The sequence below is a fragment of the Passer montanus genome, unplaced genomic scaffold, assembly GCF_014805655.1.
Source record: "Passer montanus isolate IOZ18808 unplaced genomic scaffold, ASM1480565v1 scaffold9, whole genome shotgun sequence".
NCBI classification, from domain to species: Eukaryota; Metazoa; Chordata; class Aves; order Passeriformes; family Passeridae; genus Passer; species Passer montanus.
In genome coordinates this window covers 2,180,429-2,204,834 of record NW_024374367.1, presented here as the reverse complement: position 1 = coordinate 2,204,834, position 24,406 = coordinate 2,180,429, and the positions used below count along the sequence as shown (strand labels likewise).

The 24,406-nt window shown below is 40.2% G+C and overlaps 1 protein-coding gene across 13 annotated transcripts in view; it reads right to left on the bottom strand.

Moving 5' to 3' along the window:
* PBRM1 (polybromo 1) overlaps window positions 1-24,406 on the bottom strand; it is a 52,837-nt gene that overhangs the window by 11,631 nt on the left and 16,800 nt on the right. For 11 of the 13 annotated variants that reach the window (XM_039734143.1, XM_039734131.1, XM_039734139.1 and 8 more), the window contains 14 exons: window positions 20,161-20,302; window positions 19,599-19,696; window positions 16,875-17,151; window positions 15,974-16,079; window positions 14,170-14,812; window positions 13,100-13,311; window positions 12,132-12,317; window positions 11,127-11,284; window positions 10,300-10,566; window positions 8,771-8,916; window positions 8,322-8,479; window positions 7,482-7,665; window positions 6,131-6,341; window positions 3,515-3,716 (listed from right to left, as the gene is read on the bottom strand). In XM_039734143.1, the coding sequence (XP_039590077.1) occupies window positions 3,515-3,716; window positions 6,131-6,341; window positions 7,482-7,665; window positions 8,322-8,479; window positions 8,771-8,916; window positions 10,300-10,566; window positions 11,127-11,284; window positions 12,132-12,317; window positions 13,100-13,311; window positions 14,170-14,812; window positions 15,974-16,079; window positions 16,875-17,151; window positions 19,599-19,696; window positions 20,161-20,302 (2,990 nt within the window). The remainder of the gene's footprint in view (window positions 1-3,514; window positions 3,717-6,130; window positions 6,342-7,481; window positions 7,666-8,321; window positions 8,480-8,770; window positions 8,917-10,299; window positions 10,567-11,126; window positions 11,285-12,131; window positions 12,318-13,099; window positions 13,312-14,169; window positions 14,813-15,973; window positions 16,080-16,874; window positions 17,152-19,598; window positions 19,697-20,160; window positions 20,303-24,406) is intronic. The other 2 variants (XM_039734140.1, XM_039734133.1) reach the window with 1 other exon arrangement.

The window sequence follows — 24,406 nt, the reverse complement described above, 5'->3', positions numbered from 1 at the left end:
AAATTTGATGATAATAACACCAGTGTTACCAACATGAAGCAGCAGTCCAGCACTAGGCTTGGTCTGCACTAGGACATGGCAAAACATTCCCTGTTTTGACACCACTGGCTCAGCCAAACCAGCTGCAGCCAAGGCCAGCAGCTCTAGCAGCTGCTGTGGGAATTGAAGCCCCATGTCTGCCAGGTGTGCCCTAAAGAATGCTGCAAAGAGCAGACAGCAGTGCCAGCTGGTGGCACAGTCAGTTCTGGGCTCCCCGTATATTTTACTACTGATGCAGCTGAAAAGTGGTGGCAAAATAGGGGAGCACTTGTAAAGTTTCCCTAGTGCAGGTTGGCCCTTAGCTTTTGGAACATAACAAGCAGCAGTTTGATAAACCCAAAATATTTTTCTCTGCCTGTTTCTGTCACTTCCCCATTTGGTCCCCTATGAGTTTGGTTTTTTTTCTGAAGATGTCTAACTCACATTGTGCTGCTCACTGGAGGTCATGTGTGTCCTTTGTACGATGAATCTGGTCATTATCTCAATCAAGTCTCTCACTGTGACTGCAAGAACAAAAGATCTACTGCAGGGTAATCTGACCAGAGGACAATTTTATATTAAGGAAAGGGCAAAGGGTCATGGGAAGAAGAAAGAAAAAAAAAAACCAAAACCCAAGCAAACAAAAAAGGAGAAATAGTGAATGCCCACTCCAGGTGCTTTGGGGGCATGCAAGTTCCTGCTTCGTTTACTCTGAACGTTGTGTCTCACTGGCACAATAAGGAACAAGAAAGAATAAATGGATGCAGAACACATCTTCAGCAATTTTTAACAGAAGTGAATGCAGGGCTATGAGTTCTCTCTTGCAGTTGGTGAAAGATGAAAACTGCCACTAAACCAGCAATCAAGGTCCTCTGTCAAACGAAGGCTAAGAAGAAGTTCATCAAGGAGATTAAGTTATGCATCCTGCCAGTGTTACTTGCTTCCTCTAGGACATGACTTTGAACATCTATCACACTTGACTCCTCTAGAACCTGTTTGTGCAGCTTCTAGCACTACTTCCATACACTCAAAGACCAGTTTCATTTCCAAAGGCATTTCTTTCCTTCTTCCCACTTCTGTAATTTCAGGCAGTGATGACGACGCAGAGAAACTCCTGCATTTATACAGACAACTCAGATGCAGCCAAGCACAAAATACACAAGATATTTAAAGGTAGATCCTGAAGTAAAAAAATGAGAAAATCCTCTCCAGAGCACAGCAAGCACTTTGGGAAAAGATTAAGCAGTTGTTCTGACTCTCACCTACTTTTGGCCAGCTAAAAAACAAAAAATGGTCAGACAAAAGCAAAAGAGACACTGTGATGAATGAGAAATTACTGCTAAGAGTTCAGCTTTATCAGACTTCAGAGTGCTGAGGTTTGAAGAAGGACCTGATGTAGGACAGTACTCAAGTTTTACCTAGCCCCTTTCCATGCCCTGACTACCACAGAAGTAACAAATGGAATAACACTGCCAAAGGGAACTGGAGGAGATATCTGAAAGTTCAGCCTAAAGCATTCACACTAATACTCAATAATAAACCCAAATCACATAGGCCAGGACTTGAGATCATTCAAACATTTCCAACACATATCAAGAGACAGGGAAGAGACCTTCTGCTTTGAACAGAGTTTTTCCTTACAATAGGCCTTTCCTTCAATCCCCCTTTTATTTTACTTTATTTAGCCACGCAGGCACTTCCAACACAGCCTCTCCTCTACTCAACTATTGCTAAAAAACCAACTAATACCCTGAACATAAACCAAACGAAATTTTCAGTGGGTGAAAATGGATCTAAAATGTAAACTACTTCTCACCAGAAAATGGCAGCGCCCTTTTTCTCACTGAGATGTCAAACCATGCCCACTCCCTGCTCCCTGCTTCACATCCACACCAGGGAACACATGAATTCTGACTCACCACTGTGGCAGGAGTGGAGTTTCTCTCCTTTCACACATGGTAAGCACACAGTTTGGACACTTTGTTACCCCATCCCAACCCCTCAAAACCAAGTAAAAATAAGTCTAGTTCAGGGCAGACACCAAGGCAGGGAAACTGCAGCTCAAACCCAAATAGCTTTGGAAAATTTGAATTGAGAAGGAAGATTAAAATGGAAGCACACAGACAGTCATTAACACGCTGGACAAACAGAGCCTTCCTGCAGAACTGCAGGACTTCAAGCTGCTCTAAGCAAGGAAGCAGTGACATGCCAGCCATCCTCCTGCTGAAGGATGAGGCTGTAAGGAAGCATCTGCCAATAAAAAGATCACACATGCACCTAGGAGGGTGTAAAAGGAAACAACTACAGAACAAAGTAAGGCCCAGCAGTCTCACAAAGAAAGAGCATCACCGTTTCCCTTCCAGCATCTGCAAAGCAAACTGCACAGAGCAAAGGGTGCTGTGCTTCCCTCCAGAGCTGCAAAGAGGTGCTACTGAAAATTCAGAAAGGACTGAGGTGGCTGAGAGTGGACAGTGACAGCATGCAAGCTTCCAGCCTCAAGATCAAAGCTGCCTGTAAGTTATGAGTGTGCAGAAAACCTATCAAATCTCATTTTCAAAGTTAGAACTGAACTGGGCCATAACTTTCCCAGGTGTTGTAATGTTCCTATCCAAAGGAGCATTTTTTTGTCAGTAAAGTTGCATCAGTACAGTAGTTAATAGTGCTGACATGCTATTAACTAGAGAAGTAACTATGGATGTCAAACCCATGTATTTGGCTTGGGTAAGGGCTGGCTGTTAAAGATCAGCTGTATTTTATTTCCATCAAATAAAAGTTAAAACACAGTGCCTATTTATCAGAAGGGAGGGAAGGAATGGAAGGAAAAGAGGGAGGGAAGAAAAGGAAGAAGGCAAAGAAAGGAAAGGAGGGAAAGAACTGAGGAAAAGAAGGGAGGAAAGGGGAGAAATATAGGTCTAAAGTATCTCATGATTATGAAATATTCCTAGGCTTACTTCAGGATACAAAATCTCTCGACAAAATGAGGTACAACAGTTGATTAATAGTGTACTGGACAACAGGTCATATTTACAGTACAGTACACAGCCTCTGAGGACTCTCAGTACTGTTAATAATGAACTTTTCCCCACTCCCCTGTAAGCCTTTCTTACCTGCTGCTACAGCTCTCAAGAGCTTCTTGTCCAAAATACCCCTCAGTCCTTCTTTAAGGAAATATTGACAAAATATTTTTCCAACTGACTTCTAGCCCAGGAGCTCCATATCCCTTTACTTCTAATTTGTCCCCATTTTCTCGGACTTTGTTCATTTGGTTATTTGTGGCAAAGACACAAATAATTTAAATTATCAGTTGTGTTCTACATAACTGAAACATGCTCTTTGCTCCTCTTCAGTCACCTCTCAGTATGAACTTCTCTTTAAGATACATCCAGAACACAAACATAGAATATTCTCTTTTTATTAAATCTGTCATCTGAATAACAGAAAGTGCTGAGAAAGAAAAAAAGGCAGAAAAGAGTTCAGCATCTCAGTTTTTACTTACCTTCATATTCTGCTTTCTTGTTTGCTTCCAAGTTTCTCCACTCAGTTCCTACAAGTCTGCTGAGCTCTCCAAAGGAGTAGTCTGGGTGCTGAGCTTTAATCACAGCTCTCATCTCGCTGCTAAACAAGATGTACCCACTCATGTTGATCTTCCTTTTTGATCCCTCCTTCTTGGTGCTGCCCTTAACAGACTTGGGAGTGGACTGTGAGAAAAAGCAGTTATGACCACAAGTGTACAAAAGAGAAGGCCAGAAGAGAACAAAAGGAATTGTGTCACGTCACAGATTTTGTCCATTGAGCTGTTCAGAGATGTTGCCAACGTGAATTGAGTAAAATATTTTATTTGCCATTGCACATTTTAGGAAAATGCTTCCCCACTTCCTCCTTTGCCTTTACAATCCCTACTCTCCCTCATTCCACCTTCTAAATGTTATTTTGCCTGCCAGACCTTCCTTCCTCTCCAGTGTTCACCTCTCATTACATAAGTAGCCATTTTTCCCTGAAAGACTAAAGCTCAGTTTTGCTGATCACTGTTTATCTGCACCACAGATTCACATCATGTCCTCATGTTAATGAGCACCAAAAATTCTGCTCCTTTGCTTTTCCTACTATGGATGCCCCCAGTGAGAGCTCCTTGATGTTTTCAGGCACCAAAAAATGAACGTATTCTGACATCTCTATACTGAGATACCACAGCTGGAGCCCCTTTTTGAAGGCCCTTCCATCTATATTTTTTGCCACAGGAGACCATAATTCATCCATACTCTTACCAATAAACCCATAAATGTACATCACATCAAAACCCTCAAAGGCCTTTCTCACACCCCAAACATTACAAATCTGTCACATCTTGAAAAGTGCCATTGTTTCCAAGTACATTGTGGAAGCAAAAAAAGGAAACAAAAATACATTCAACTGTTTCCTTCCTCACCTCAAATTCTGACCATGCTACTGACTCCTCCTACTTGCTGCTTTGACTCACAGTTCAACACTCTCCTCTCAGCTAAAAACAAAGTTTTAGTACTACCAAGATGCTTAAAAAGTCTTGCTTATCAGTTTAAACAATATTAACTGAGGCCCATTTAAATGTAATTCTAAACTTCACTGTACTAACTTGCAATCCACCCTTGAAGTTTTCATTATGAACATAAAGACTGGAGGAAGTGAAGAAAACTCCACAGAGGGTTTGGGATGATACACAAGGCAGATACAATTCCATCCTGGCTCCTTGGGCAAGCCCACACAGGCAGATGCAGAGTTCTCAAACCAAAAAGAGGCAAATCTAATTATACTTTTTGCCTCTGATACATCTGCAAATAGAGAGCTACAAGTTTACCAGCTGTTTCAGCCTATATAGTTCTTGCAACAGTTTTGATAACAGTAACCTAATCTAAAAGCCCTCCCATCAGTTTGGAAGGGCAAACAGGACTTGGAGAAATCCTAAGAATTCCAAGTTTGGTTCTTGCATTCTCTGTTCTTTTCCATCTCCCATCCACACATTTTTACAAGAACAGTCTTTGCCACTGGAGCAGATAACTGCATATTTACTTTCAGACTTGTTAAAAGAGGAAATCAACCAGGACCCCCTTTCATGCCTTTTCTCAGCCATTGCTGAAGCAAACAATGAAGCTGCACATCTTTTTTTTAAGTACTTTGACTTGATTCACAGCAAACTGCAGCAGGAAAGCATCAGCCACCTATCTGCCAAGCCCCACAAGACCACACAGTCACTTGTCTTGTCTCCTCATAGGTGTTATAAGAGCTTCTTTGTTGGCAGAAGGAAAAAACAAGTTTAAAAGTTCTGGGATTTAATAGCTGTTAGATAAAATTCCACTTCTACTAGAATACTCTTCAAGAATTTTCAAGCTGCTTATAAAATTCAGCATGTTAAACAAGAGCAGTGAGCAACCTTGCAAGGGAAAATGCATTTGGTGGTTGCCCACATGGCAAAACATCACACTCAAACCAGGCAGAAGCCTTCTACTTCAGCAACTCTTTTACAACATCCAAAGACATTTCTACTCCAGGGTCACACTCTTTCAATGTAATGCAGCAGAAATCCACATTGCTGGTCACAAAAGAGTCTGGAACTCCCTCCTGTTCCCAGCAGATCATTCCCATTGCCTCTTTAAGACTGGCATTAGCTTGGATGTGGGAATATGGTGACACAGATAAAAGATTTAATCAAATCAAAAAGATTTTTTTGGTTAGTTGAATTTCCAGCTAAAGAAGTTCCTCACTCTGCTTCCACACTCAGTAACACAAACTCCAGGCTTTGTGTAAGAAAATTTATAATTGAATTTTACATAAAGACCTGATACTTCTGAACAAGTGTCACAGAAAATGTCATTATTAAAAACAACACTAACACATAAAAATGTACTGGGTTTTCCACAGCTGAATGATTTCCTTTAAAAATATTTTAATGGAATGAAACATTATCACCTGGATATCATATTGGACGTGCCAACATTGTTTTGTGCCATTTACTCCATACACTTGTAAACTTCAGTATAAATCCTCTGTTTGTACATGATAAAATGTTACTTTCTTTATTTGGATTGGGAAAAGAATGCGGAATATCAAGGTTTAAGAGTTCCTGAAGGAAAGTCCTTACCTGAGGTGGAGTATAAGGCATTATATCCAAATCACTGGCTAAGGGGGCCTGAAGCTGAGGCATAGAAGGTGTTTCAGTCATATCACCTTCCTCTTCTCCCATATCCTCCATGTCCTCATCACCTCCTTCCAATTCAGCAAACTTTGCTTCCAGCTGCTGAATCTTCTTTTCCAGGAGAGGAGATGGCTCTTTCTGAGGAACTATGGGTTTTCTGGAAGGTGGAGGGGGAAGACAAAAAGCAGCTGAGAACAGACTCATACCTTACAGGAGAAAGAAGTTGTTTTTGAAGAGAAAATCAACTTTTCTTAATTTCTGACTGAACAGTATAGAAACAATGATGACTTGAGATGTGCCTATATTTCCTTCCAGAACCCTGAGCAGAACTAATTTTGTGTCTTTGGCCAGTGTTCATTTCAGTCACTTGTTAGAAAGATTTTTTTATGACTTAGAAGGGGATTTCAATACAAGCACTTAATTGCCTTCTATTGTAGAAATTAACACCACAGCTTCTTTCGATTTCACATTTTACTTAAGTTAGAACTTAGTATTCTTATTTTATTAATATGAATGTTCACCAAAAGATTTTCCTTACTTATAATGAGGACTTAAGTATTTTCACAATACCCAAGAAAATGTACCAATCTGATAAAGTAATGACTTTTCTTGAAGTCAGAGGAAGAAAAAGAAAACATCCATTGGTATTAAGACCATAAAAAGACTGATGCTATCTGGATTTCTTCCCAAGAGTGTGGTTATCTGAAATTACACCCCCGACTTCTGTGGATGCCCTGGGTCAGGCTGGGATGGGGTTAATTCCCTGCACAGCAGCTGAGAGGTGCTATCCTGCTGTAATTAGTTCTGAACAGATCAGCCTCAAGGCCTCTCCTTTTCCCCAGTCTGTGCCCCAGCAGGCTGGGACTGGGCAGTGATTAGGGAGAGGAGACAACCAGGACAGCTAAGCCAAACCTGCCAAGGGGATATTACATATCCTGACACTGTGCTCAGAATAAAATATGAGGAGAAGGAGAGGACAGGGTATGTTCAGGGTTATGGCATTTGTCTTTGCCAGTAACCATTACATGTTCCAAGGCCCTGCTTTCCAGGAAACAGCTAAACATCTGCCTGCTGATGAAAAGCAGGGAATTCATTCCTTATCTTGCTCTGTTCATGCATGTAGCTTTGCTGCACTTTCCCAACTGTTTTTAACTTGAGCCAGGAGTTTTTCTTCCTTTTGCCCTCCCCTATTCCACTGTGGGGCACTGACCAAGAGGCTGGGTGGGGGCTTAGCTGCCAGTTCATTACAATCCAGGAGAGTGCTCAGGTGACCCCCTCATTCCCCTCACATTTTTACCTAAAATAGTATATTTCATCATCTACAACTTTCGCAGAGAGTGAAAACCTCTTCAACCCCTTGAATTTCTTCATTTGTTTGTCGCTTTCGTTGTAGCGGCTCTCGCAAAGAAAAACGTCGTTTTCGGAGATTTCTGTTGGTCTGCACGAGAGGAAGTCTTTGAATGACAGAACGACACACTTTCCTGCAGAAATGAAAGAGCTGGGTAAGAAGGCAGCCACATTTGCACATTGTCTTTTAGAAGTGTGGAAAGTCCATTTTTTTGCCTGTCTTGTAAGTATGGAAGACTCCTGGCATTTGGCAACTACGGAAAATACATTAATTGATATTGCAATCAAATGCCACTCACAAGAAACCTACAGCAACTTAAAGCAGCTTTTGGATTTCTTTTAAGACCTAGAGAACCCACAAAATCACAAGCTCCTATGATCACTGTCAGTTATCATATTTATCACAGCATTACAACTCCAAACAAAGTACATAGCCATCATCTTCTGCCACAAATAAAATTTCAACCTCCTACTTTTCCTTTCAACTTTGCAGGTAATATGTACTGGAGTAATTACATTAATATGCAAGAATAATGGAACTTTCTGTTCTCTGGCTGCAATGTTTACTTTCACATCACACATGTAATTCCCTTATTGTAAAAAAGGGAATAGTGAATTCTCATCACAGGTCCCACAAGTAGGAATGCATATTAGAAACTCACTGAATAGTATCTCCTCCCTCCCTCAATGAAAAAGATGTACTTGGAATCAAGCCTACACATAGCCTTCAATCACTTCAGACTGGGCAGCAAAAAAAGATGTCCATCAGATTAAAGCTGCTAATAATTACCCAAAATGCAAGTCATGGGACAGGTCTCCTCCAAGTTACTCAAAAACACCTCCTTCTTGTAGAACATTTTAGTTGGCTCATGCTCAGTTTCTTCAGGATGTATAAAGATTGGACCAAAGAAATACGCGGCTCCATCTCGCACCCACATCTTCTCAATTCTGCAAAGAAACCAACCCAGCAACATCAATGAAAGGCCATTTCTCCCAAATGAGGCAGCAGGCTGTTCAGGAAGACCATCAGTGGAAGATGGATACAGAACAGCCAATTCCAGCTGTACAACCAGACCAAGTTTTTATTAGGCAGCTAAAATTCTACCTCAATCTATCAAAATCTTGTAACATTTCCCGCACATTTTTTCCCACCTTCTTTTATACCTTTTTGCAACCAGCCCCTCTTTTATCCAAGTCATTTTTCCAGCTGTAAACTGCAAACAAAGAAGCTGCCCCTACCTCCCTACTCGAGGCCGCACCAGCCCGTGTGATTTGATGAAGACACAGTCCCCAACCTTCAGCCACATGTCATTGTAGCAGAGCTGCTCAAAGTAATGGCAACCAGGTTCTCCATTGGACATTTCTACTGGAACATCTTCTTTGTCCTGCAGGAGAAGAAGCATTTAGAAACTTGAGGAAGGAGGAAAACCAAGCACAGAAATAAAGAGGTGTCAGGTACCAGTAAAAGGCTTTGCTCTGTCTTTATGTTAACAATAACAGGTAAGCACTAAGCAGAGATGTGGGTGCAAAAGTTCCCTGAATTAAAACTGCAAAGCCAAAGATAACCTCCATGTCTGTCACAAGCTTTACTACTTCACAAAGCTCTAATTTTGCCAGAATAGTAATTTACAGGTCTTTTTTTTTGTTCTAGTGCTTCAAAGTAAACTGGACAAATCAAGCCTTGTCAGTTTGATGGTTTAAAGCCCAGTAAAGTGCTTGGGAAGCAAGAACTAAATATATGGGCAAGCTAACAGACACAAAAATGTAATGATTCAACTATTGTACAATAATGTGAACACTCCATGTACTGCTTACAAATTCATACCATCTACCCTATTTAATTTCTTAATTTTTACTAAAAACTCAAATTGTGCCTCAGTCCATCTTTCAGCCTGGGATTCCAGAAAGCCAAGGAAACACAGGCTGTCTCACCAAGGCACGGAAGGAAATTATCCTATGAGTTTTCATTCTCTCAGAAGAATTAATTCCATCTTTTGCCATGATGTGAATAAATATACTAACACACACTAGGTGTCTGACAAAAGCTGACAACGGGTGTGCTGGGTACTGTGTTCTCAGGTTCAGAAATGTTAAAAAATGCAAAGTGGATTTTTTTCATGGTTTTTTTTAGTGATTTATGATATTTTATGAGTCTCTTATTTTTTCATGGCTCTAAATTTATTTCAGACAAAATGAATTAAATTTAACTGATTTTAATACACTTATGTAAATTTGTTTTCTCACTCTAGGTACAATAAATGAACCATTTTATCCACTATGTTGGACAGAAACATTCTTAAGCATTTTGACAACAAACTACTTACTTATCAACCACAAAGAGGCCACAAACAATGGACTATCATGTGTTACTTACTGCTGCCTAGCTACTGACTAGTTTTACTGAAATGCTACACAACAAAGCATTTCAGCACTGCCATGAACTAAAATTAGACTTTTAGTTCTACAGGTTCTTTAGGCTTAGAGCAGGCTTTACGTAAAAGTGTAAGTGGTAAAAAACCCAAACCAACCCCATCACACGATCACAAGAAAAAGGTTTGTGACAAATATTTACACAGTTTATTATTTTCCGTGATGTCTTTATATATTTTGATTGTGTTAATTTACAAATGCCTGTAATATAATTTATAACAAAAATATTATATTCATTTCTATTTTATTGTGTCTGCATGTGGTGAAACCCAGGCCATGAGGGCTAATATTTTGTCATTCTCTATCTGTCAAATAGAATCCACATCCCCCTTGCATACCTTTTCAAGATGAAGGATACTTTCTCCCACCTTACTGTCCTCCAGTGTTTCACTGTGTTTCTCCTCATCTACTTTGTCTGTATTGGCAAACACAGAAGCAACTCTGACCACAGGCAGGGGCACATCTCGTGGTACAAATCTGACAGAGCTCACAGGCATAGTCCACAGTTTAATCTTTTTAAAAGACTTTGTCTTCGCAGAATAGCGTGACTCACACACGTAGACATCCTCATCTCTGAAGTTTTCAGGGCACAATTTAAAATATTCCTGCAGATTGAAGGGAAAACATGAAATACTTCAGCAACACCCACACTCCAAAGACACACAGTGAGCTCCCTCTCATGGCTTCAGTTTTTTCTATGCTTCTGTCAAAAGCCTTTTTTCTGAGTTCTCTTCTTCCAGTCTGATGTCCGAGTTTTACCAAGAATAACAACAAACAAGAGATCCCATCTTTGGAGAAGGAGCTAATTCAGTACAGGCTGGCATGTGAGAAAAGATAGGTTTTATTCATTTCCCAATCCAGTGCACTAACAAGTACAAGATCTGCAGCCTGAAATCACCTTCACAAGATCTCTGAGCTTTGACTTGTGAAAAGGACACATCCACCAAGCCAGGGGTGACCATAACCACAAACCACCCAGCACAGGGCAACTCCAGCACCTGCGTGAGCCACATATCTCAGGAAGGAAAGGAAGACCCAAACAGCCCACAGAACCAAGTCCTATTTTATTTAGGTATTGATGTCACTATGTTAGAGTGCCTACAGCTCTACAGGAAATAGCAGAAAGCATTACTTGTTTTATAAATAAGTCTGAACAGTCTCTCACCTTGACAAACATGACCACACATTTGCCTAAAATTTTGCTAACAGGAACTTTACTGTAATAATCACTTTTAAAAACTTCTTTCTCCAGGAATTTTCGTGTTGCAAGATGGAAAGTTTCATTTGGTCGATAAAACCAGCAGCCATAGAGCCATTTCTCTCCTTTAAAATAGAAAACAACAAAAAAAAAGAAGAGAAGGGAGATAGAAAGAAAAAAATGTAAAATGACATTCTCTAGTAAATGAGTCAAGTAAGAACAATTAGCAGTTGACTGATTAATCAAATACCTATGTAGTCATTTATACTGGAGCAATCTGCTTTTAAACAGGGCAATAGTCAACTTTCCAGAAAAGTTAAGTATTTTTTTAAAAATTTTGTTTTTTTAAAAAGCCTGCCAATTGTTATTTCTCCTGTAAAACCTGACTCAACAAAATAAAGGAGAAATTTGTTCTTATTTGTAGATCTCAACTTTCAGGCCTTGAAATGGCTTTGCAACCCACACAACAATCACCTGATTATTTAAAGAATCTCAGGTAACTGTTTTCACGTTTTTAAAAAACTATTTCTTTGATTTTATGCTGTGACAAATTATGTGATGACAAACTCCAATTGATAGCACCAATTTATAAAGAAGTTACAAATATGTACTATTTTTCTAAATCAAAGCAAACCTGTGCCCATTTTTGGTTCGGATTTCTCAGCACAGAAAAACAGTGTACTTCTGCACCTAAATTACAAGGAGTCCATTCCACCCAGAATCCCATCCCTGCAAGGCTTACAATTTGAGAGTAGGCAGAAATGAACACCAAAAAAAGTCCACGCTATCCCAAGAATTTTCTGCTTATAATATCCTTTATAAAAAAGCAACTCACAACAACAAAAAATACTCACTGGTTCAAACAGTTGTGCAAATAAAGTAAGTAACAGGGAAAAAAAAATCAAATTGGAAGCTTAAAATAATAATAGTAAGTTTCACCCCAGTGTTTTCCTGCAATAGGGGCATCCTTACCAGCTGAATCTTCCCAGAGCCTCTCGATGCAGACGATGTGGGGCTGCAGGCTGGCCTCTGCAGGCTCCACATACACATAATCCCCCACATGGTACATGCTGTTCTTGAAGCTGCAGTCCTGGCTGTAGGTCCGATGCAAATTCGACAGCCCAGCTGATCCAGAGGAGTCTTCACTCTTTTCAGCTTCTTATTTCAAAAAGGGAAAAGCAGATGTTAGTGATGTCACATTTCTGTATTAGCTGAGATTCTTGATGCCAGTGCCTCACTTTGAGCCTGGAGTTACCAGGCTTTATTTACTGTGCTGACACCTATGAGGGAAGATCAACCATGTTAGAAAGATGATTAGTGGACAAAATTGCCAACAACTGTGCTCCTGTCTGTGGAAAGGTGCAATTGGAGAGTTTATTTGTTCCCTTAAGCATGGTGCACAAAGGAGCACAGACAAACAACCAGGAACTGTGAAATAAAGGACCTGCAGGATGCACTTCATGCCCTACAAGAGAGTGCAAGCCCACTCCTCTGCACATCCACAGTAGCCAAAACACAAAAGGCTTATCAAACCTCAGTTCTTCAGCAGTGTTAAAAGCATGATCATAGACCATACCATCAGTACTTGTCAAAAAGAAAATTACTAAAAGGTCAATGGGAATATTCATTGTTAAGTTTATTATGAGCAGAAAGCCAAAGTAAAAAACTACTGTTTTCTTTTATAATATCCTTGAAATTATACTGGTACCCCAATGTATTAAAGAGTTCACATAGGAATAATATCTACCTACATCTCTTTCTTAAAAGCTCTCTGTCCCAACTGATAAAGATCAAAATAAAATAAATCTCTCATAACTTGAAAATAAAAGACAAGCAAACTATTGAGGTCCTTTCAGCAGGCAAAGCTGCAGCAACACATTAAAAGAGTGGGTATATTTTTCATCTGGTACATTCAAAATTAATGAAACAAAAGTAGGTACCTCTCTTCTCCTCCTCCCTTTTGAGCTTATCCTCCTCTATTTCTTTGGGCAGCTTTTCCTTCTTCTCCTTTTCTACATCATTGTGAAGATGCTTGGTGGTGTAGCTGAGAGCAGGTGACAGCAGAATCTCTCCATTTTTACACAGTTCATCTCGAATTTTAATGAAGAACTGCTGAAGTTCCACTGCATCCTCATAGATCTCTGAATCAGTCCTGTCCAAAAGCATGAGCAACAGGGTAAAAACACAGTTGGTGCAGGGTCAAACAGGAGCCTAAACACACCCATCAATCACCACTCTGATCAACTGAAAGATTCACTCTTCCAATGGATTTCTCTGTTTACTCATAAGCAGCAGCAGACTGGCTTGAAGCCACGAAGCATTAAGTGATGCTACATCTGTTAGTCCACTGTCAATTTGCATTATAGTTTACCCACAAGAGTATTTTGGTATACACCAGTCCTGAAATGCCAGGAAAATCCAAGGTAACTAGTTGTGACCAAGACTACTTGTCACTGGACCTCTACAGTCTGTTAACTTCTGAAAACTTGAGTCATAACAGTACTATTAACAAAACTGACCTATTTTAACTATCCATATTCCTCTTAGTAGATATTTTAAGATAATTTTTTACCTCCTCTCTTCACAGTCAAGCTCTCACCTGCACATTCCCAAAAAGGCTACTGAATTCAAGCAAAACACTGAAAGAACTTGCAAGTGTTCCTAATTTTTGGACCATAACTCAACAAAGTGTGACTGCTCCAAAAGAGTAATTCACTATTTGAAAAGTGAAGAGAACAGCTCTCTTCACTTTTTCAATTTCAAAGTTAGCAGGAACCTCTTTGTCATAAGGTGCTCATTTGGAAGATTATTGTCAAAATGATCTCTTAGTAGAAAAGTAACTTCTTCCCTGTTTTCAAATCGAGGCAAATGTTCCACTGAAGACCTGATAGAGCTTTTGAGATTTAGCTTTCCAAACATCCATACCGAGGAAAGCAAACACCTTCAGCATTTGTCTAACATAAATGCAAACTTCGTGATAAAGATACCTGAAAAATAAGGGTTTCCTCACCTGTTCATTCTCCGTGCCCTCTCCAGCACCTCAAACATGTTCTCCTGGAACAAGTCCAATCTTCTATAGCGATTATTTTCAACGTTTTTTCGGATAATATCAAAAGTCAGAGGAGGTTTATTTGGAAAGTTGGGATCAACAGCAGGAATCTCAGCTAAGGAGTCGCTGTAACATCTCCCCTCATCATCCTGGTGGCTCATAACAGATACAAAGAGGTTATGGATAAGTTCCTGAATCAGCAAAGTGACATTGGGCACATGAGAATCCTCATCTCCTTCTATTTCTCTCCGAGTTTCAAGCAAAACCTTGTGGAGGACCAGGGCATCTTTATAAATCAAAGACTCCGGCTCATTGTACGTGCAGGCGTTATTGAACATCATGACAAAGTCCTCCACCATGGAGTCGATGTCCTGGTACTTGTTGGCCATCATGTGGCTCCTGATCTTCTCCATGTCCACGGGCTTTTTGATGGTGACGTAGTAGTCGGGCAGCTCGGAGCGGGAGGGCAGCCGCAGGAAGATGGCGCTCAGCCGCCGCCCGCGCTTGTCCGTGTAGTTCTTGACAGCCTCGTACACCTCGTTCAGCTTCTGCTGCATTGGAGTCATGTACTTGGACTTCTTGGGAGAAATGCCACTTTTCCTGCCTGGCGTGACAAAAACAAAAAAAGGAGTTAAAAGGACAAAGCTGAGAGCTTGCACGTTTCTTTGTCCATCTCTAGTTTCCACCTGAGAATTGCTCATGGCAGAACCACTTCATGGGGTGAGCAGAAGCCTCACAACACAGAGCCCGTTCCAGGCTGCAGCTTCCTTTATTTTTCATAGCTCTATGAGGTTTTTTTAAATGCTGTTTTTGGCAAACACAGAATATGTTGCTGAATGCTCCACCTGGCAAAGGCCTCCTCAGGCTTCAGCATGGAAAACATCTTTTCCTACTTAACAGCATTAACAAACTCCTCTAAACTCATTTTGGTTTTCCAGCTCTCCATGAATTTGTCTCTGCAGCTGATAAAAATCCTGTCATCACAGAATTTTGCTATTACTAAAATTAAGTATTCAAAATATTATCAGACTCCTTTATAACATGACTATGCCAAATTAGAAAGGATTATTATAAGTAAAATGTAAATTAAGGGCTCCCATGGGATTATCAGGTTGGTTTTTTGACTAATTCAGCATCTCTGTTACTGCACTGCAGACTCTAAGTCTACACCTGTACTTTACCTAGGAGCTGTACATTTAATTTGCAAGAGGACCGTGTGCAGTTATTTTCTTTAAGGTTTTTGAGCAATTTTAACCATCTCAGTTTGCTCAGTTCTGAACACATATTAAGACAACATAAGATTTGAGTAGTAGCAAGGCTGTAAGGGCAACAGCTCGAGGACTTCACTTCCATGCTCTTCATGGCTTTCAATAATCTGCCAAACACTTTTTTTAATCATTCTGTGGAAATCCCAGACATTTAACCAGTGAAATCAAGAGATTGGCTCAATTTGGGAAGCCCTTACTTGACTGAGCAGATAATGCACGATCTAACATTTGGATAACACTGTATGACTAAATCTTGATCCTTCTTCTTTTTTCTTCACTCTAAGTTACTTTTCTTAGAAAACACTACATGCAACAACTTAATTCTATTGTACAACACAGCCATGCCATTGCTATCAAGATTTTGAGAACATAATTCTACTTTCCTTGTCAGTGTTAACAACTGTGCAGAACATGTCTATTCTAAAAGGAAGATCTGTTCACCTCTATTGTGTTGTAAGTACTGAAATGAGACAAGGCAATGCACAAGGTTGTCTTACTTAGCTTTAGTTTAGGGGATGCAACATCATCATCTTCAGCCAAGGGTCCCAGCTCTTTTCTTTTTTCTTTAAGGATCTTTTCCAGCATATGGGCATCATTGTACACCTATTAATCAGTAAAGTAATCAAAATCCAATAAAAACAAGGTTTACTGTGTTTACTAGTTAAGAACTAGCTCCTAAGAAACACTTCAATGTTAGTTTGAAAAAGCTGAAAGCAAAATGGAGTATTTTCTTTAAAGTGTACCTTTCATAAATAAGCCTTTCTTTTCAACTGACACTTAAGCAGAACTGATGACACCCTCTAAATCAGGGAGCTACAATTTTTGAAAAAATTATTCAATTAAGATGCTTCTCTGTTCTAAAGACTACAAAATGGCAAGGGGCAGCTGCGTTATCAATTTCCTCATCAAACTCTTCTGCTGAGCAATGAAAAATCCCATGAACCACTGAGATTCCACCAAGGTACAAAGGACTAGAACAGTCCTGGGTCTTCAAACCCAATCCTGGTGATGAAGTGCAGCTGCTGACCAAGGTCCTTATTAGAAACAGCAGGAGGTTTCTAACCACCACCTGTTTCACAACATTCCTACTGCCTGAGAAACATCACAATATAGACACACCCAACAATATACCTATAAATGAAAACCGTATCCCTTTCAGACTCATTTTGCTAAACTAAACAAGTCACGTCTTCTAGTCTGATCTCCTACACTCTCCACTTCCATGAAACAAAGCTGTTTTCCTTCTAAGGCAGCCATCCCCAGAAGTTCTGAGTATTTCTACTGTAATTCAATAAATAATTACAACAATTACTACGTGTAATAGTCAAAGCGAAAGCATCCTAAGAGCAGTTTTTGCCTGCAAAGCAGCAGAGAGAAGCTGCTGGCCCCAGGGAGTACCTGGGAGCCCTCCTCGTTGTAGTGTCTGGCGTTGCGGAACATGAGCTTCATGTCCTCGATCATGGCCTCCTCCGCCGCGTACTTGTCGTTGCGGATGTTGTGCTCTATCATCTTCAGGTCCATTGGCTCCAGGATAATTTTGTAGTAGTCTGGATAGTCCTTTTTGGATGGCTTAACCATGAACAGATCACAGAGCCTCCTGCCTGTGCCGGGCTCTCGAGCTTCCAGAACCGCGTTGTACAAGATCTTCATCCGCTGCTTCCGGATGTTCTTTTTACTGTCGGGTAAGAAGAACACAAAGGAAAAGAATAAATGTCAGGGGTTCTTAGCCCCACTTCCAACACTAATATCAAAATGGCATTATCCTCCACCATGGAGAGACAACCAGAACCACCTAAACACACACAAGAAGTTCAACATTAAGAGCAGAATTTGCAAATGACAACAGCATTACAATCAGGAGCCTGATTGAAACAGGAAATTACTCTTTTGAGATGATTGTTCTCTCATTGACCCTGAGTTCAAGTGTTCTACAAAATAAACCAACTAACTCATTTTTCAAAGTGCAAAGGCCAAAAGGAGCTCTGAGCACTTTGCACATGCAGAGAAAACAAACCAGTCAGGATCAGGCACCTGAATCCAAGAGCTCAAGACACAGAGTGAACAGGGTAAAAACCATCATCAGTCAGGACCTTCATGATTACTTCTGGTGAACACAGAATACCAAACGCTTGAGCTATTTATCTCAGAGTAATTTTGTACACTCTTCAGTACCAAGTAAGGACATCAAAGGATGTATTAGTAAGAATTGCTTAAATAAATGAAGTCTGAAGTCAATAAAGCTCACCAAGACTGCAAACCCAGGTAGAAAATGGTACGTGCTATCCCCACATGTTACAGTCACCCTGTGTGTAGCTGTTTATGGTTGTCTCAAGAAATCTGACAGCACAACCAAGACACAACTTATCACAAAAAAGTACATGGCTCCCTGTACACATAGTATGTGGTTTATAAGCAAATCAAATGAGGGAGAAGAAAATTTATGTCAATAATGTGTAGTCTCAGCTCAGATACTGTGGCACTCAGCAATTCACTCACTACAAAGCACTAGTAAACAGGCTTCCAGTCTACAATCTCCTCAAGACTTATTCAGGTAGTTATAACTTTGACTAACAAAGAAAACTCAAACTGTTCTATAGGCTAAACATTACCACTGGCAAATGTTGGTCAGTTGTTCCCACTAGCAGGTGAGCAATGCCACAACACAGACATACTGCCAACCCCACCATTTTAATGTGTTTCCAGTCATTTCAACAGATATAGGCAAAGCAAAACCAAAGCAGAAACAGCCAAAGGCCTGCCAATACTCAAGATTCATGTCATGCATCTGATATATAAAAAGGGACATTCCAACAACTTTCTTCTGGGTAACTTATTTTCCCAATTGGATGAATTTTGCATGGGTTATTGGTTTCCTTTTCCAGCAACATTATGAAATTCCTCTTACTGCTTCACTACTGTAATCAGGACGAGCATTTATGACCTTATCCTTGCTATCATTCAGCAAATGAATGGATAACAAGCATTGAACTGACAACATCAAAAGCATTTTCAGGTGCTCTTCAGGCATCATTCTGATCTCCCTTGCCTACCAACACGGGAAATTCCTTGCTCCCTTTCCTCTTTTATTGTTCTTAGATGACAGGGCCTGACAGATTTTTTCCTTTTAAACATTTCAGTGGTGTCTGGAACAAGGTGATCAAAAGCAACATGGGGTTAATAGGACTCTGATGACAATTTGACTTGCTTGATTAGGTTAGTACTTTTTGAATCTGAAGATCACAAAGCTAACAATTTTTGTAATTTGTTCCTTCTTGATTACTTGGTTCTATGGTCTGCCTTTCCTTTCCATTACACTTCTTCTTCCCAGCATCCCTAGACTGCATCCCCACCTCCTAAATCCATGTTCATATTTTCTCTCTGAAGCTTTTTAATGAGTGTGTATTTCTGCACTTATTTGATTGTTCTTCAGTGACTCTTTGCTGATGTTCTACTCCACTCCCTCCCTCCCCCCATGACTGTTGTTCCTTTGACAAAACAAGAAATAAATATCCAGGAAGCCAATATTCATAAGCAACATCAAAAAAGATGCTGAATTACAATTTTACACTGGCTGTTGCTACCACTGCAGTATTATCTGAGCTGGACTTTGCTTCAAATGACACCATAAGGCAGACTAGAGAAACTACCTCTGGCTGGAGTGAAATGCATCACTTGTATTAATTATAAAACAGCTATCACCATAAAGAACACCTTCCATAAGGCATCATTATGCTCAATAGGAGAGTCTATTGCAAATCACTGGGAATTTGGTTTATGTTACAGGATCCTAAGTAACCTCTTATAATCAGTTTATCTATTTGTCAGGCTGAAATAAAACAACTCTCCAAAAAAAATCCTGAAATCCACTGGCAAAATCACCTAGTTCAGTGCAATTACAGTGCCCATTTTACTTACTGAACTGATGTTGACAACTGCCAACTAACAGACCAAAATAGGGAATTAGTAGTCATCAAATAGTTTTGAATTAATTAGAATCAACACTTAATGGTGTTTCAGAATTACAAATCTTTACACAAATGCTAAAAACCATGGTTTAATACTCTCTGTAACAAAAAGAGACGCAGCAATATTATGGCCTGCAGGAACTAGAGAAGCAGATACCTTTTCCTTTTTGAGCTCCCAGTATCAGAAGTGGCAGAAGAAATCATGCTGTCCCCATCCTCAATGTCATCTCTCCTAGCAAGTTCTTTCTTCTTTGCCTGAAAAAAAGAACAAATCCCTGAAGCCAAACTCATTGCTGGTCACTTACAGAACAGAAATAAAGAGCAGTACAGCTCTTTTTAACTGACAGAACAACTTTTGAGGAACCAACTTGAAAACAATGCCATTTCAGACTACAGCACTTAGCTGGAACACTTAATGAAATCTGAAAGATTTTAGCCTTATTCAATTAAAGGCAAACTCAAAAAAACCCTACATCATCAATTTTCTCACAATTTAATTAGGTTAGGAGTCACAGTAAAGAATAAAGTGACTGAAAGAAATCACAGAAGGCAGCAGGTGTGCTGAGGAAAAAATCACTCTCCATTCCCATACTCCCCTTCAAGCAAGAAAATACTTCTGCAAATAGAGGTCAAATTAAAAATTATTTTGGAAAAACATCCATTAGAGAAATAAATTTACATGTGAAGTTATATCCTTTTGGTTGTTCTTCTCCACATACCTGCATAACCTGCTGCATTTTCAGCACCCTTTTATAGATGGCAGAATTGGGGACATTGTAGCGCTTGGCATTTTCAAACATCAAATTCAGATCAGCCTCCAACTGATCTAAAGTTTCATACTCATGGTTCTTCAGCTTGGTTCTGCAAGAGAAATAATAGTCAGCTATTTCACTAGTTACACAGTGCAACACAGTTCTTTAATATCTTCATTTTCTTGATAAAGCAATAGTCAAAGAGCTCTAAGTACAGAAATGGGATTTACTTTTTGATACTCTAGTAACATCTTCCACTTGTAACCATATTAGGGAAATGTATCTCCTCTAAGAATGGTTTCAGTTTTGGAAGTTGTGGAGACTGAAGTCCTGTTTTCATCCTTGGGTGGGATGTTACAGGTGAGGCAGCAGCACAGGCTGCAGTGCCCCTGAGCCCTGCCCCCAGGCCAGGCCAGCTCTGCACAGCCCCAAACGCTGCCTTCCCTCCATCAATTCCACCCATCCTCAGTGAGAGCCAAAAGCACCCAGCACCTCTTCTGTTAAACCCTCCAACCTGTGCCTTCCCTTAAAGAAACATCTGGCTGTTGATTGGTGATACCTGCAAAGTGCACTTCACCTGAAAACACTTACAAGAGGAGTAAAAACAACAAAGTCATTTTTCATATGCTAAACACATGAATCAACGTGAGTTAATGCTTAACTTAATGAGTTTTCTTGCACAATGCTGGAAGTTCTAGACACATTTTTTAAACCTTCCAACACTTCATTATACCCAGCAGAAAATACCAATCTGCAGCACCCCAAGCCCCAAAGCCTGTCACAGCTGCCACACAGCTTCCTCCCCCTCCTGCCTGCACATTCAGCAGTCACACACCACCTTTAAACCCAGCCTGTTTCTGCAGCACCTGGCTGAATGTGTCCCTGCTTGATGGAGCATCATCACTACCATGGAATAAATTGAATACAAAACCTTTCAGTCCCTAGCTTGCTCCTAAGACCATTTGCTTATCCACTACCCAACAACCAAGGTGCAGGCCATCTCATTTTAAGCAAACAATTTACATTCACAGCTGTGCTCATCAAAGGCCTGAAGCAAAAGTCAAAACCCAGACTTAGACTGAATGGTTTGGAAAGTGACAACTTCCAACCAGGGATGTGAGGAATGAAAAATGGACAGGCACAGAAGTGATCCTGCTCTAGCCTGCAAAGAACCTCCTCTCCTACCCTTCTCTGTACTGCTGTCAGCAAACAATAGGATGATTAATTAGGTAGGTTATTTACATAAGTACTTCAAACAGATTTAATTACACTCCAACTCAGCAGAACTCAAGCATCATGACTTCTCTGGATTTAGAGGATGAAGAACAGCTTCACAATAAATTTTTAACAAGCCATCTCACCAATCTTGGGAAGAAAGGACTTTGTAAACATCAGTTTATTTCACAAAGTGAGGCTCAAACTAACCAAACTCACGGCACTACAGAAAGCCACTGCCAACATAACACAAATCATATACTAAAAACTCAAGAGAAATTTCTGTGAAAATTATCAGGGATATAACAATACCTGAAAGCACGAGTAAAACTAGAAAGAATTTCCTTTTAAACAAAATGACCTTTGCAAAATGAAGAAAAAAAAGTTTAAAAGTAAGGGTAAGTTTCATAAGACCACTAAGCCCAAAACAACACTGACATGACATTTAATTTGGTTGAAATCAGAATATTAATTAAAAGAATACTGTAAGTTGGCACTCAACTGCCTAAAATGTCTGCTGCAAACTCCTCAGTCCTTCCAGGTGGAATATCTGCAAGGACTGAAGGTGAGACATACCCTTTCCCTATAACCAAAAGATCCATTTATTAGACAAACACTTAACCTAAAAATTTCTTATTGAAAAACATTCAAGCACCAGGATAAGATCAGTTATGCAACTTATTTTCTTCTTTTCAGAAATTGTGATGTGCTAGTCCTGCCTCTTCAGGGAAAAACAACCCACTAACAAAGAATGAGTGGGGTCAAGAGATCCATTTGACAAATGTCCTATTGAAGATGACAGTCTTCTTCTAAAATACATTGGGAACCTTCTTTAATTCAACCTGTGATTTTATAAACATAAAACATGCACTGAAAGTACTTCCAAAGGTAGGAAAACTGGTTACACAAACAGAAGATTTCAAAAATATACAATATTCACCAAATAATGAGTTATATTAAGTGACCAAAGGAATGAAAGAACCCCTAAGTCTCGGGTAAAGTGAAAATTTACAGTGTAGTCAGAATATTAGAGACGTCATTTTCTCTTCCCAATTGACTCATTCATGAATCAAGCAAACAAAAATACAGAAGGTCTCCATAAACCCTTCAAACTTTAGCCCAGGCACCAGTCTCTTACATTCCAAAATTAGTTCCACTTTTTGATTTGCTATATTGCTAAAAGTGATTAAGTTATATGGCAAAATGTGCTTGACCAGGTGATGACATTTACTTCAAGCTCCACTCAAATAATTTATAACTAATCCAAAACCACCAAGAGCCACCACAAAATTCAAGAGAATCCCAACACATCACATAAACGCAACATTTAAATTCTTGTGTCACAGAGCATTGTCCAAAAAGGATCACACTCATTAAGCAAAATTTATTTGAATTCGCCAAAAAGTAGCTATCACACAAACCCAAGTGTGTTTGACACCAGATCCCTGCACATTTTTAAACCTCAGCTGCAGCCCCAGGAGCACAAGACACCAGGGTGTGTCGTGAAGGTACCAATTTCAGTGCCTGTACTCCCACATGTGTTTCAGAGAGAGCTGCTGCCAGGGAATTCCTTGGCACACCTTCCTCCTCTGGGATAAAAAAGCCTGACCCACTTGCCTAGGGAATCATACTTCCCAACATTGTAAAATTTAATAAGGAACAGTGTTCTTGTAAGCCTGCCAGGATCTAGCACTTGTGCACTTGGTAACTGAACTCATTCTCCTGCATCTTCTCCTGACTGCTCCTGTGGTTATTTGTAATTAACAGAACTGCTCCTCCCCAGCAATGTCATCTCTGCATTAGGCACTTTCACAACATGTCAAAGCCATAGCCTTGCCAGCATCATGCCTTTCTCTTTAAAAAGGATTTTCTTGTTCTCTAGCTCTGAGCTTTGCCCCCTTTGAGGCAGGGAATTCTCCTCAATGTGCTCAACATCTCGTGGGAGGGAATGAAGGGACAGCCTGGGTCACCTCAGCTGTGTCCACTGACTGGGAGAGAGGTGAGTGGGACAAAGGGGAACACATGAAATTCCAGCTGAACACAAATGGTTTTTACTGGGAGGGTGGTCAACCACTGGCACTGGCTGCCCTGGGAGGATGTGGAGTGTCCATCTGTGGAGACCATCACAACCTGACTGGACACAGCCTAACACCAGGCTCTGGGTCACCCTGCCACAGGGCTTGGGCAGGAAGGTTTCTCTCCCAGCCTCAGCTTCTGTGATTCTGTGAGCAGCAAGCCAGGAGGAAATCAGGAGACAGCTAAAAGCCATCAGCATGATTACCTCCCACACCCAGGAACAGCTCAGGATCAGCACTCAGCTCAAACAACTGAGGTTCATAGCACTCAAAGTGACTGAGAGGCTGGGATGGGCAAAATCTCATTAAACCAAAACACACTCACACACTCCCTCTGGAAATCATGAATTATTTTAAAGACTTTTTCTCCTTTTAGCACACACAAACACCCCTGAAATACATGACTAGCTGTAAAATTTGCAACAGCCACACATTTCACAGCTCACTCTGTCAGGACAGCTGAGGCAGCCAGATGCCAGAGCCCAAGAGACACAAAACAGGAAAGGCAGGCTTCACTCCACCTCCTTCAGCTTTCCACTGGGACACTGACCTTTTCTGTCCCCATCTGGGAACAGAAGATATGCTCTATTTATGTACATCTCAAAAAAAAATAAAAAATCCCCAAACCACCACCACAAGAAAAGAAGGGAAAAAACCCCACAGAAAACCAAACACCCAAAACCCCATAAGCAATCTCCACCCCTACTGAGTTCTGAATACCAAAGACATATGAGCAGTATCAGCAAAGCCATGATGCTTCAGTTTTCCCTAAAGCCCAACAATTAAGAGTACATATGCATGATTTAAAGGCTTTTGAGGTATAGTAAGAAGTGAAGGTTACAAGGTAATTTAAAAGACAGATGAATTTCAGAATTTGCAGGAAATTAGATTCTACAAATATTGTACTTTAATTTGTGAGCTTC